Genomic DNA, 15,211 nt, shown 5'->3' on the forward strand with positions numbered 1-15,211 from the left:
CTCTTTGAGTAACTCCCACTTCAGCACACTGTGATCACTGCCACCAAGTGGTTCATTTATCTGCAGATTCTTAATGCATGAAGAATCACTACTGATAATCAAATCAAGAGTATTACTCCCTCTAGTTGCCTCCCGAACATGCTGATGTAGAAAACAATCATCCAATAAATCCACAAAAGCCTTGCTACTGTGTGAGTGACCAGCCCCCAAATTCCAGTCAATATCTGGGAAATTAAAATCCCCCATTATAAGACTCTCTGATTTACTGGCCCACTCTATTTCTCTGAACAGTTTCTTATTATACTCATCAGAGTCATTAGGCCTATAGCACACTCCTACTCTCAATTTTGATCTCCCAATGCTTATGTCACACCAAACTGACTCGGCACTGCACTGTCCCGCGATGTCGACTGGCTTCACTTCCTTGGATTTTATGTGTTTTTTAACTAATAGCATAACCCCTCCTCCCTTCCTATCCTGTCTATCCTTTCTGTAGACATTGTACTCCCCAAATTCCAGTTCTGCATTTCTTATATCTGTGTGACACCACGTCTCTGAAATCCCCACAATATCTGCCTTTGATGTTTTGAGCAATACCTCAAATTCATCAAATTTATTTACTAAACTCCTAGCATTGGTGTACACACAAGTATACATGCACCTCTTCTTTTTCTTAGCTACCCTAACACAACCCATGTGTTTACTTGTACCCCAATGATTCCCAGCAGTCTCTGAAATATCCTGCATCTTATTTTCCAGGCTGCGGCTCATTCCAATAGAAGCAGTGCAAGAATCACTTTCACCTCTGCCAGTGGCTACTGTTAATCTATTAGTCCTTGTATCCCCCCAATCTAGCAGTTTTCCGACCCACCTAACATTGCCTCGATAGCATCAGCAAACATTCTTGCACCCTTTCTATTTAAGTGTATCCCATCCCTGTTAAGGAAGAACATCCTGCTTAACAAATCAGGTTACCTATTTTGATACAGGTACTTGTGACTCAGATGTAGGACATAATTTCGACATAGATTTTTTGGATTTTATCAAGGCATTTGGCTCATCTTTCGTGAAAGCTTACTGTATAAGCTGGAAAATGTAGAGTTTATGGCAAGATCCTAAGATGGATTGCAGGGTGGCTCCAAGGTAGAAGGCAGAGAACATTGTTATTGACGAATATTCTTCAGATTAGCATAATGTCAGAAGTGGGGTCCCCCAAGGTTTGGTTCTTCGACCACCTTTTTTCTTATTTTTATAAACAGTGTCAGTGAAGGGTTGTAGAGTGGTGTCTACCCTTCCAGATGATGTAAAAATTGGGAGAGTTGTTAATGATCAGTGTCAAGCAGCACTCCTTCAGGATGACTTGAACGGGCTTCAAGGATGGTCAGAAAAGGGGTAGTTATGTTTTAATGCAGCGAAATGCAACAGCAACTCCAATATAATTTATACACTTGATGGAGTTGAATTAAAAACAGTATAGGAAATAAGGGTTCTGGGGGTTATGGTATGGGTGGATATGAAGTTCTCTGAGCAGTAAAATCAGGTGTCCAGGAAAGCCCATGGTGTCCTATTGATTTATTGAATAGTAGCCTGCAGTGATAGGTAGGTCCTAATCCCACTCTATAAGGCAATTGTAAGACTGCACTCAGAATACTATGTATCCAATATGGAGGCCTCATTTTAAATAAAAAGACATCAACTTTCTTGAAAGGATCCAAATATGGGAAACCTGTGTGATGAGAACAGCAAAATGGCAACTGTCCAAGGAAAATCTTTGATTATGTGGGCTTACCAACCTTAGAACGTACCTGATTGAGGTCTATAAGTCTCCAAGATGGAATAGTAAAATGAATGAAGGCGAAATTTTTACTTTTATGAAGAATTTCAGAACTAGGGGCCATGAATTTAAATTATAGGGAAGAGAAAGAGGTTTAGACTGGACTGTGGGAATTTTCCTTTTAGCCAGTGGGTTGTTGATTACTGGAACAAGTTACTTCCATTGCTAGTTAAGGCTGACAGTTTGAAGAACTTGCATTCTAATGCTAATATAAAATTTCGAAAGTATGTAAATGGCACATCTTTTTGAAAAATAAAACTTGTCCAAACATCATGGAATAGATGCATTCTAAATTACTCAGAAGTATGGCACATATAGAGAACAATATCTGGAAAGTTAAAAGTCCCCCATTATAAGCCATTCTGATTTACTGCCCCACTCTTTTTGTATACTTGTTCATTATATTCATCACAGTCATTTGGCAAATAACAAACTTCTCATTTTTGTGTTTCCATTGCTTATGTCACTAAACTGACTCAATATTACATCGGCCACCTTCTCAACTGAGTGCACTTCTTTAACTAAGACCTAACCTCTCACCTAGACTATACCCATTGCACCATCTATATTTGAATTGCACATCCTTTATGTCTAACTTGTACCATGTCTCCAGCGCCTCCATAGCCAGGTGGGCAGGAGCAGCAGTGCGTAGCACACGCTTCTTGATTAGACCAGGGTTCGAGCCCGTGACCACCAAATACGGAGGATGCGGAAAGGTCAGGGAATGACCACCGCATATTCCCGGAGCAATATGGCCTTAGTTGCTAATGCTCCTAAAAGCCAAATAACAAACAAAGAAACCATGGCTCCAACATCCCTACAGTGTTTGGTTTACATGACTTAGCCAGCATTTCAGATCCATAAATTTTGTTTACTATTTCCTAACATTAGTGTTCAATCAAGTATATATGCCTGATTTTGTTCTTTATAACCCTAATGCAGCAAGGCTCTTGTCATGTACTCTTTCCTATCTTATATATGTAAAATTGCAGACACTTTCAGATTTCATTCTAATTTACAACTATTTCTAACCATTTCCCTGAACTTATTTTTTTAGTAAATCCTCAGATCTATTCTTAACCCCAACCTGTGTTCATGGGGTCACTGGGATCACAGACAATATTTCAGTAATATTGCTTTTTGACAGTAGAGACAGCTTCTACAGGGATGGGGTACACTTAAATAGAAAGAGTGCAAGAATATTTGCTGATGCTCTGTAGGCAGTGTTAGGTGGGTTGGAAAACTGCTAGCTTGGAGGGGATACTCAGACTAAAAGGTTAACAGTGGCAGCAGGCAGAGGCAGAAATGATTCTTGCACTGCTTCTATTACAATGAGCAGCAGCCTGGAAAGCAAGGTAATGGAGATTTCCAGGACTGCTGGGAGTCATAGTGGAACAAGTAAATACATGGGCTCTGTTAGAGTAACTAAGAGTAGGAACAGGTGCATGTATACTTGCATGTACACCAATGCTAGGAGTATAGTTAATAAATTTGATGAGCTTGAAGTGCTAGTGAAGACATCAAAGACAGATATTGTTGGGATATAAGCAGTGCAGAATTGGAATTTGGGGAGTACAATGTGTACAGAAAGGATAGCAGGACAGGAAGGGAGGAGGGGTTATGCTGTTAGTTAAGAAACACATAAAATCTAAGGACGTGCATCCAATTGATTTTGGTGGACAATGCAGTGTTGAGTCTGTTTCGTGTGAAATAAGCACTGGGAAAAATGAGAGTAGGTGTGTGTTATAGGCCTAATGAATCTGATGAGTATAATGAGCAATTGTGCAGAGAAATAGAGTGGGACAGTAAATCAGAATGTTTGATAATGGGGGATTTTAACTTTCCAGATATTGACTGGAACTTGTGGGTTGGTTACTCGCACACTAGCAAGACTTTTGTGAATTTATTGGATGACTGTTTTCTACAGCAACATGTTCGAGAGGCAACTAGAGGGAGTAATACTGTTGATCTGATTATCAGCAGTGATTATTCATGCATTAAGAATTTGCAGATAAAGGAACCACCGGGTGACAGTGATCACAATGTATTGATGTGGGAATTACTTAAAGATGTAACTACCATCAAGACTAAAGGGAAGAGCTTTTGCTTTCGTAAAAGTGACTACAGACATCTCAGACAGTTATTAAATTCTTTACAGTGGAATCAACTGATGATGTTACCAACGTTGAATTCTAAATGGGAAGCCTTCAGGAGCTTAATCTTGGAGGCTACTAGGCTTTTCATTCCAACTAAGAAATACTGTTCAGGGTTTAGGCCTAAATGGATGTCAGATGAATTAATGAAGCTCATGGCAGTGAAGAAGAATGTATGGGATGCATATAAAGTATTAGGTGACACAGAAGCCTATGGCAGGCATAAACTAGTCTGTAAGCAAGTCACAAAGGAGGTTAGGCAGGCGAAGGCAGATTACGAGAAATCTTTGGCAAAGGATTCTAAGAAAAACAGCAGAGTTCTTTACTTATGTAAATTCTAGAAGGAAAGGAATGAATCAGATTGGGCCACTTAACATGGGTTGACTATTGATGATCATGCTCAGGTAGCTGATAAACTGAATGAGTATTTTGCATCTACATTCACACATGAGGAGTTATTCAATGAGGGAAGTGCCAGAAGTTTATCAAATGCTAACAGGAAGCTAAGTAATTTTTTAATAACTGAGAGCAAAGTGGAGGAGAAATTGTTGAAGTTAAACATAAGGAAGGCGCCTCCGTAGCCAGGTGGGAAGGAGCAGTAGTGCGTAGCACACGCTTCTTGATTAGACCGGGGTTCGAGCCCGTCATCACCAAATACGGAGGATGCGGAAAGGTCAGGGAATGACCACCGCATATCCCCGAGCAATATGGCCTTAGTTGCTAATGCTCCTAAAAACCAAATAACAAACAAACAAACATAAGGAAGGCACCTGTGGTGAACGGGATCTGTCCAGTTATATTAAAGGAGGCAGCAAAGGAAGTAAGCAAACCCTTAGCCATAATTATGAGAGCTTCCTTGGAATCAGGGAAGGTCCCCATGGACTAGTAACAACTTGTGTTCCAGGGAAAATAATGGAATCACTGGTTAAAGAAGCATTGCAGGATCATCTAGACATGACTGCAATCATAGTTAAGACACAGCATGGGTTTGTTAAAGGGAAGTCTTGTCTGACCAATTTGATTGGATACTGTGATGTGGTCACAAAGGAACTGATTGCCAAAAATAATTTTGATATCATATACTCGGATTTCAGGAAAGCTTTTGATACTGTTGCACCTGGAAGACTGCTGTACTGATTGGAGCAGTATGGCATTAAGGGTAAGTTGCTACAATGGATAAAGGGATGGTTGAGTGGGAGATGACAGAGAGTGGTAATCAATGGATAGTGGTCTTCGTGGACAAATGTTATTAGTGGAGTTCCCCAGTGTTCGGTGTTGGGCACATTGTTGTTTTGTGTATTTATCAATGAAATTGAAGGTATATCAGTTTTAATGTCTAAGTTTGCAGATGATACAAAGGTTGGCTGGGTTGTTAACAACAGTATGCTACTCCAATTGTATCTAGATAAGTTGGGGAAATGGGCTGAGAAATGGCAACTGAAGTTTAACATTAATAAATGCAAAGTACTGCATATGGGTAGCAATAACCGAAGAGAAACGTACCAGCTGTGTGGTACTACATTCAGGAAAGTGAAAAAGACCTGGGGGTAATAGTGCAGTCAAATATGAAGTTCGCTGAGCAGTGCAGACAGGCTGCCAGAGCAGGTCATGGAGTCTTGTCAATGATATATAGTAATTTTGCTAGCAGGGACACGGAGGTGATTATCCCATTATACAAGGCAATGGTCAGGCAACACCTAGAGTACCATGTACAGGTCTGGAGGCATCATTTTAGGAAGGATGTAGAGTTGCTAGAAAGAGTACAAAGAAGGGCAACAAGATTGGTGAGGGGAACAAAGGGATGCTCTTACCAAGAAAGGCTCAAGTACTGCAAATTGCAGCGCCTGGAGAGTAGGCACCTGTGAGGTGATCTGATTGACGTGTTTAAGGCCTTGAGTGGGCTAAACAAGCTGAATGCTGATGGGATTCTTCCTCTTGCTCTGACTAAGAAACTGAGGGGTCACAGTTTCAAATTGTGGAAAGATAGTTGTAGAATAGATGTGCGGAAATTTGCCTTTAGCCAGCGGGTAGTTGATTGGTGGAACAGACTTCCATCTTCTGTTGTGGAAGCTAATAGCCTAAATAAATTTAAGGCTGAGCTGGACAGGCATTTGGAACGAATGGAGTGGTAAAATGGATCGTGGTTTTTTTTTTTTTTTTTGGGCTGATGCTGCATAAACTCACTTTCTTGCATCATATGCCACTAGTAATGCTACATCTCTTTTATTTATTTTATGGTTAGGAAAATTCAGGAAATGAGTTAAACCTAATTATATGCATTTGTTGAGTTGATAGCTGTCATGTACAATAGTAGTACAGAAAATGTAGGTTATAGGACAACATACACTTGCAAAAAACAAAAACACCTCTCCCTAAAAACACTCCCATTCTCTAAAAATCATTCATTTTTCTAAAATAATCTACAAAAATCAAAAAATTAAAATTATTTATATTTTTTAGGAAAACGTAGGTCTAAGCAAAAAATGACTAAAAGTCTTCCTTTTTAATAAATAAGGACTGAGAAAGAATACTATTTTTTAAAACTTTTTTCTGTAATCAAAATCAAATAACATGTTTAGCACTGTTTTATAACCCACAATAAATTAATTTTAAATCATCTTTTAAATGTCAATTTTTTATTGATATTAGATAAAATCTGACCAAACTTTTCTGGCATATAAATTTGAAATAAATTGCTTGACTCATCATAAACTTCTGCTATGAGATGAATGCTGGTGTCGTTTTTTAATAGATTTTAATTTATTTACATTGTATTCAAAGTCTATTCTTAAATTAGTTATTTGTTTTAATATGAGGTATTTGTAGCATTGTATTAAAAATATGCTGTTTAATAGTCATAATTTTATTTCAAACTATTGTATTTCATACATAATTTTGCTAGTATATTTAAACTAATCTTTATAATTTTCATTCATGAATTCATTGTTCAATGAATAATTTAAAACAACATCACGACAGTTCGTTTTCATTTTATATGTATTAATAAAGTCCTCCCTTAAAGATTGGTATTTAGCTAACTGTTTCCAGTCTAATTTGTCTTATAGTTACTCAGTGACATCTGATAATTTTTGATATTTAGTTATAATGTGCATAACTAGTTTATCAAAGAATTCAGAAATAAAAGTATTGCTGAGTGTTACACTATTCCCAGGTTACATGATGGCATTACGTTTTTAAATAATCCTATTGATCTTATAAATGCTTAGCTGAATACAAAAATAAGCTAACTTATGTAATTAATACTTTGAACTATTTATTGACTATAATTTAAAGCACCGCAATTAACTACTGTGATATATAACACCGTTAGTTACAAGGTATGATGTTTGCATCAAAATTACTGATAACAAAGGCTCTATGAATATTAGGTTGTAACTTATTAAATTCCTAGCTAAATCTAAAAATTAGTTAACATACTTAATAAGTAAAATAAGTTAACATAATTGATTAGGACAATTAATTAACATTAAATTATTAAACATAATTTAGTATGATAATTAAGTAAAAAGATGTAAATTTCAGCAGCTCTTTGATCTCATAATACTGTTGGATACATAATATTTTATATTGGTATAATTAAAAACAATTTCTTAGTTAATTATTTCATTGTTTCACATCCTGCTACCTAAGAAAAAAATCAGTGTTTATTTTATTTTTTTTTTTAATTTGGGGGAAGATGTTATTAATAGCCCCACCCTTAAACTCTAGTAGAAAATGATATCTTTTGTATTTTGCATGTAAATTCTGATATGGAGAAATTAAACTTGAAAGATAATATTGCCTCATTAGTTCTGAATATTGCTATTGAAATTTGTACTCAATATTACAGTAATCTGTATTAGAGATCTGATATTTGTGTATTTTTTTTTTAAATTGTGTAATGTCCCATTGAATTTCATTACAAGCTAAATGAATTTATTTTTAAATTTTAGGTGGGCCAAACTACGAATTGCTATGGTTCCTCATACGATTATTTTGGAACCGTTATCAGAATGTTTATTATTAGGTCTTTGTGCATCATTTTCAATTAACTTTCTATTTCACTGGGATGTATTTGGTGTGTATCTAGTCCATATATTAGTCTGGTTCATCTTAGACTGGATTTTATTATGTATAATACAAGTAAGTATCTTTATGCCAGAATATTTTTTAGAGTTTATACCTTTTAAAGATCCAATATACTTATTGAACCACTACTACAGTAGTTTATTAAGTTAACAGGAAATGATTTGACTAGAGCAGAATTGGATTTAACTGGTTGTTAACATTGGCAACATTTCCTAAAAGTTTATCAGTTCTCAAAGTAAATGATTTCGGTGAAGTTTTGATAAACAACAGTTCCTTTTTATTGAAATTTTTTATGTGGAATTTGTCATCTAATTCAGTATTTTATAATGATGCCGCACAAAAATTAGTTTAAAAATTGCTGTAATATATTTTTCAAAAATTATATATTTCACTGCGACCTTGATATACCATGCTTAGTTATGTTTTGGATTGTATGCATGCACGCGATCATGTTCCGCAGGAATAAATCTTGTTCCAAATTTTTCTCCTGGTGCAGAAAAATTGATTATTCTTAGTCAAGAAACATTTCACAGTTTTCAGGAGTTTTCTAAATCTACTTTTCACAAAGGAAAAATCTCCCTGCTAATAACTATTTCTAACTAATGTTCTACCATCAATGATGATTATATGCTCTTCTGACTTTGATCTTCATACATTTCCAACCAATCCTTGTCAACTATTCAACAACTGACACTATCCCTTATCCTGTCTCTCTTTGATGTTAAACCTTGCACATTAAGTTCCAAAGTGATAAACCTTATTGCATCAATCATGGTGTTTTTGTTTTTTCTCCTGGTACCATAAGTTTCAAGATTTCAAGGGGATTTCAAGGACTGCTTAGAGTCATCGTGGAACAAGTAAATACATGGGCTGTGTTAGGGTAATTAAGAGTAAGAACAGGTGCATCTATATTCGCATGTACACCAATGCTAGGAATATATTAAATAAATTTGATGAATTTGAAATGCTGGTCAAAACATCAAAAGTGGATATTGTTCAGATATCAGAGACGTGATGTCACATAGATATAAGCAGTGCAGAATTGGAATTTGTGGAGTACAATGTGTACAGAAAGGATAGGGAGTGTTATTGCTGTTAGATAATAAACACATAAAATCTAAGGCAGAGCCTCCAGTGAACACTGATGGACACTGCAATGTTGAGTCATTTTGGTGTGACATAAGCACTGGGAAAGCAAAAATGAGAGTAGGAGTGTGTTATAGGCCTGGTGACTCTGAGTGCTAGGAATAATTGTAGAGAGAAATAGAGTGGACCAATAAATCAGAATGTCTTCTAATGGGGGATTTTAACTTACCAGATATTGACCGGAGCTTGTGAGTTGGTTACTCGCACACTAGCAAGACTTTTGTGGATTTTTACAGCAACATTTTCGAGAGGCAACAAGAGGGAGTAATACTCTTGATCTGGTTATCAGTGGTGATTATTCTTGCATTAAGAATTTGCAGATAAAGGAACCAATAGGTGGCAGTGAACACGGTGTATTAATGTGGGATTTATGTAAAGATTTAACTACCGTCAGGGGTAAAGGGAAGGGTTTTTGATTTTGTAAAGGTGACTACAGTGGTTTTAGACAGTTTTTAAATTGTATACAGTGAGACCAAAGACCAACTGATGATATTACCAACAGCTAATTCTAAATGGGAAGCATTCAAGGAATTAGTCTTGGAACCACTAGGCTTTTCATACCAACTAAGAAATACTGTCCAAGGTTTAGACCCAAATGGAAGTCAGATGAACTAATGAGACTTGTGGCAGAAAAGAAAAATGCATGGGATGCATATAAATTATCAGGCAACACAGAAGCCTGTGGTAGATATAAGCTAGTCTGTAATCAAGTCACAAAGTAGGTTAGGTAAGCAAAGAGATATTACGATAAATCTTTGGCAAAGGATGCAAAGAAAAACAGCAAAAACTTTCTTACTTATATAAACTAGAAGGAAGGGGATGAATCAGATTGGGCCTCTTGATATCAATGGTTTGACTGTCAGTGAATCTGCTCAGGTAGCTGACAAACTGAATAAGTATTTTGCATCTACATTCACACATGAGGAATTCGTTAGGGAAGTGGAGGATAGAAGCTTATTAAACTCTAACAGGGAGCTAAATGATTTTGTAATAATGGAGAGCAAAGTGGTGCAGAAATTGTTGAAGTTAAACATAAGAAAGGCACCTGGTGTGGATGGGATCTAAGGGGGCAAAGGAAGTAAGCAAACTCACCCATAATTATGCGAGTATTCTTGGACTCGGGGGAGGTCCCCATGGACTGGAGATGTGCAAATGTATGCAAAATTCACAAGGTGGGGAGGGATCAAAGGATGACACAAGTAATTACTGACCTGTTAGTTTAGCTTCTGTTCCAGGGAAATAAAAAAAATGCAGTCACTGGTTAAGGAAGCAGTGCAGGATCATTTAGACAAGACTGCAGTAATAATTGAGACACAGCATGGGTTTGTTAAGGGGAGTCTTGTCTGACCAATTTGATTGGATACTATGACGTGGTCACAAAGGAACTGGATGCAAAAGATAATTTTGATATCATATACAGTCGATTCCAGTTATTTGGGACACATCGGGACTAGTGCATTTTGGCCTGGTTAAGCGGCTGCCCCAATTATCCGAAGTTTCACTTTAAAAAGGTAAGAATACAATGGAACCCCACTTTACAGTTGGTTCACTGTACAATAAAATCACGTTATGGTGGAGTCACCATAGTAAACTACAGTTCACTATACATTGTGTAGTAAGCGTTGGTCATTGTGATCACATTTCGGAATTAAATTTTAATTCTTTTAAACAGCGATTCTAATTAGCAAAAATAGGAGGAATGTTATCCACGGGCTATAAAAGTAAAGATATATTAAAACACAAATTTACCCTTTATTACCTTACCAATTAAAAATTAAATGATACGTGAAAATTGGAAGAATATACATGATAATCGGAATAATTAATATGTACTGTAATATGTACATACTAACTAGTTGACATTTCTGTTCGCTGACATTTGTGGGTGGGGTTAAAACCTAAAACAATAAAAAGATAAGCAATCAATAACAAAGAACACTAACAATAACAAAGCACACACACATTGCAAGTAACACGATATGTGCAAGTGAGAACAGAGTAACAAGTTACAAAGCTTTAAAAATAGGAATGAAGAGAAGATTCTGAAAATTAATTTTTTTTATATGAATGGAGATTCCATGGAAGTATAAACATGTTTCACCATAATAACCCACAGAATTCCAGCTGTCGGTATTATCGCAAATTCAATAAAATCGAGTTTGCTATCCGTTTACGATAGATTGCACTAACCGAAAAGCCAAATAAACAGGTGACTGCTAATTGTTTTTATTGTTTTATGGTTGTGGCCTCCAGAAATCCGACTGAACCACGTGGTACAGTCGGACACAATCGTAGGGTAATCTCCAGTGCTGCAGTCTCCTGCTCTGATAAATGGCATGTTGTCCCAATTAAGCGAAGTAAACCCTGGCTATTTTCTCAATTGGGTTCTGTTTTTTAAGATTTGTTCCAAATAAACAGCTGCCCCGATTAACTGGTGGCCCAAATAACTGGAATCCACTGTACTTGGATTTCAGGAAAGCTGTTACTGTTGCACATAAAAGACTTCTGTGTGAATTTGAGCAGTGTGGCATTAAGAGCAAGTTTTTAGTATGGATAAAGGGATGGTTGAGTGGGAGAAGTTTAATATTGACAAATTCAAAGTACTGCATATGGGTAGCAGTAACCCCGAGAAATGTCCCAACTGTATGGTACTATGCTCAAGGTAGTGGAGAATGAAAAAGACCTGGGGGTTAATTGTGCAGTTAGCTATGAAGTGTACTGCACAGTGCAAACAGGCTGCCAGAGCAAGTCATGTGGTCTTGTCAATGATATACAGGAATTTTGCTAGCTTGGATAAGGAGGTGATTATCCCTTTGTATAAGGCAGTGGTCAGGCAACACCTTGAGTACTGCATACAGGTCTGGAGGCCTCATATTAGGAAGGATGTAGAGTTGCTAGTATGAGTACAGAGAAAGGGAACAAAGGAGTGCCCTTACCAAGGAAGGCTTAAGTTCTGCAAATTGCAGCGTCTGGAGAGAAGATACCTGTGAGGTGATCTGACTGAGGTGTATAAGGCTCTGAATGGTTGAAACAGGCTTAATGCTGGCAGGATTCTTCCTGTTACTCAGATTACAAACCTGAGGGGACATAAATTCAAATTGAGGGAAGACAGTTGTAGTACATATGTGTGGAAATTTGCCTTTGGCCAGTGGGCAGTTGATTGCTGGAACAAAACTTCTGTGTGTTGTTGTGGAAGTTGATAGCTTAAATGAATTCAAAGAAAGAATTTGTTTTTTTAAGTTCTTCAAATTGCAGCGGCTGGAGGCTAGGCACCTGTGAGGTGATCTGATTGACTTCTGGTTTTATTAGACTACCTACTCTCCCCTGCCACATTCATTACCTCCTTATCTATATACAGGTAACTCTCATGTAACACAGGAGTTTGGTTCCTACAAAATCTCGTGTAATGCAAAACCGTGTTACAAGAACCAGTACAAAAATGGGGGTTACATTCCAAAAGCTAACAAAAATGCAATCTTTTTTATATAACTATCAGAAACTTAATTTTTATAGTAGTAATAACTTAATATTTTAACTTTATTTTTTATAATAGTGGTAACTATGTATAAATATAGTGCAAATGCATCAGGAATACATAGCTATATCTGAATAAATCAGATTATTAATAAAACGGCATCGTTTTAAGTTATATCTCATATTGTGAATACCTTCACAACGAGTTGCCATGATATTGCACTACTTCGAATAAGTAACGCTTCACCTAAGGAGAAGACTAATGTTACTTATTCTCAGATGGATACCACCACCCAAGATGGATACCATACCATTCTCCACTACCTTGGGTGGTGGTATCCATCTGAGAATAAGTAACATTAGTCTTCTCCTTAGGTGAAGCGTTACTTATTCGAAGTAGTGCAATATCATGGCAACTCGTTGTGAAGGTATTCACAATATGAGATATAACTTAAAACGATGCCGTTTTATTAATAATCTGATTTATTCAGATATAGCTATGTATTCCTGATGCATTTGCACTATATTTATACATAGTCTAGACTCCTTCATAGCTTGAGGCTTATGCCCTAAACGCTTGAGTCTTAATAGTGGTAACTTAAATAGTAATAACTGAACAAATGTCTTACCTTACAAACTGTGATGCTTATATGTCAGGTAACGTGCATTCATTTAATTTTCTTCCTCTTCATCGCTGCTAAGTACAATCTCTTCTCCAGCATCTAGATTTCATGTACCTTCTGCTCTCTTTAAAAGTCACAATCTGCACCCTTTGAAGTCACTCTATTTTATGGTCTCAAACAAGCACGAGTTCAATAGCACAGAACCTTACCTAGGGATCTCCCAACAAAATAAGTGGATCCCTGCTTAGATATGAAGCACAAATTTAACTTTATTACCTTACCAATTAACAAAGTTAAATGATATGTGAAAATCGGAAGAATATTTTCTAGTTAGGAAAATAAAAATAAATTTACAATTATGTACATGGCTTAATTAATACGTACTGTAATGTGTACATACCAACTAATTGATATTTCAGTTCACTTACTTGTTTTTTTTTTGTTGTTGTAAAATTGAAAACAGTAAAAATGATAAGCAATTAATAAGAAAGAATACGGCGTGCACAAGTTGCAAAAAACATGATACATACAAGTGAGATAGGAGTAATGAATTTCTGAACATTTATGTTTTTGTTATGTTTATGTTTTTTATATGATTGAATATTTCATGGAAGGGGAAACACATTTCACCATAATAACGTAAAAACCCACAGAATTCCAGATATCGGTACTCTAGCAAATGCAAGAAGATTGAGTTTACTATCCGTTTATGATTGATTACACTAACAGAAAAGACCAATATACCATAAACTGCAAATTGTTTTTGTTTTATGGTGGTGACCTCCAGAAATGTGCTTTGGAAAAAATCACGAAGACGATAACGAGTAGCGAGTCAACAGCGGGGATTTACAAAAAGGAATGGAAACGTTGAAAATTACATCTATAACATAATAGCAGGGTTTTCCCAGCACAAAAGCTCAAAAATACTGTTATGCAAGATTTCCTGCAATTCTCAAACTGTGTTAGAGCGAAACTGTGTTATATAAGTATGAGTGTTGGTTGAAGAGCATTCCTATAATGAGGTATGAGAATTTCTCTTATATTTAACAATATATAAGTACAGTCTGTCCTCGTACAGCACGATAGTTGTGTTCCTAGAAACCCTCGTGCAATGCAAAATCGAGCAATATAAACAACAGGGCCGACCGGGCTAGCCGAGTGGGTAAAGTACCTGCCCGGCAACCCAAAGGTCGCGGGTTCGATTCCCGCCTCGGGCTTGGATCAAAGTACTGCAAAAACCTTGGGAGGTGCAATATGGCCACAGAAGCCGATGCGCCAACAACTACCAAATCAAAAAAAAATAATAAATAAATAAAAAAATAAACAACAGGCCTTATGAGAAAAGTGGGGTTAGGTGCCGACCACCCAAGATTGAACACACCTTTGGAACCAAAACATTACCAAACACAATAAATAATCGGGTAATTTTAATCATTATAAAATACGTAAGTATTTTATAACTATTAAAATACGTAATAAAAAATATAATATATTTTTTATTATATTATAATAAAGTATTTTTAGTATTTTTAATACTAAAAAAGTATTTTTTACGAATAAAATACATATTTTATTCGTAAAAAAATTATATTAAATAAAATAGTCGTAATAAAATACTTACGTATTTTATATACATAAATATTTACAAAATAGTCGTAATAAAATATTGCTAATGCTTTTGCTTCTATCGTAAGCAAACTTGTTTTTTGTTTGATTTTCTATCCAAACAGATGACAGCCGTTGCATCTCTTCCAATTCTTGTGTCTTAATCTAATGGATTTTAATTACACTTTGAATTGTTCCCGCTATGAAAGTTGTTTTTATTTTCTCCGCATTCTTTGTAATTCTCGGCGTTGCCTCATTTAGGTCTGTAGCACTTGCAATATCACATG

At 36.2% G+C, this 15,211-nt stretch overlaps 1 protein-coding gene across 1 annotated transcript in view; it reads left to right on the plus strand.

Annotated features, from left to right (window-relative positions):
* GlcT (ceramide glucosyltransferase) overlaps positions 1–15,211 on the plus strand; it is a 199,246-nt gene that overhangs the window by 168,875 nt on the left and 15,160 nt on the right. Inside the window, exon 8 of the mRNA XM_090371803.1 lies at positions 7,941–8,130. Within this exon, the coding sequence (XP_090227929.1) occupies positions 7,941–8,130 (190 nt within the window). The remainder of the gene's footprint in view (positions 1–7,940; positions 8,131–15,211) is intronic.

This window comes from Mastigoproctus giganteus, chromosome 4 (genome assembly GCF_048544385.1).
Source record: "Mastigoproctus giganteus isolate SK-2022 chromosome 4, ASM4854438v1, whole genome shotgun sequence".
Taxonomy (NCBI): Eukaryota; Metazoa; Arthropoda; class Arachnida; order Uropygi; family Thelyphonidae; genus Mastigoproctus; species Mastigoproctus giganteus.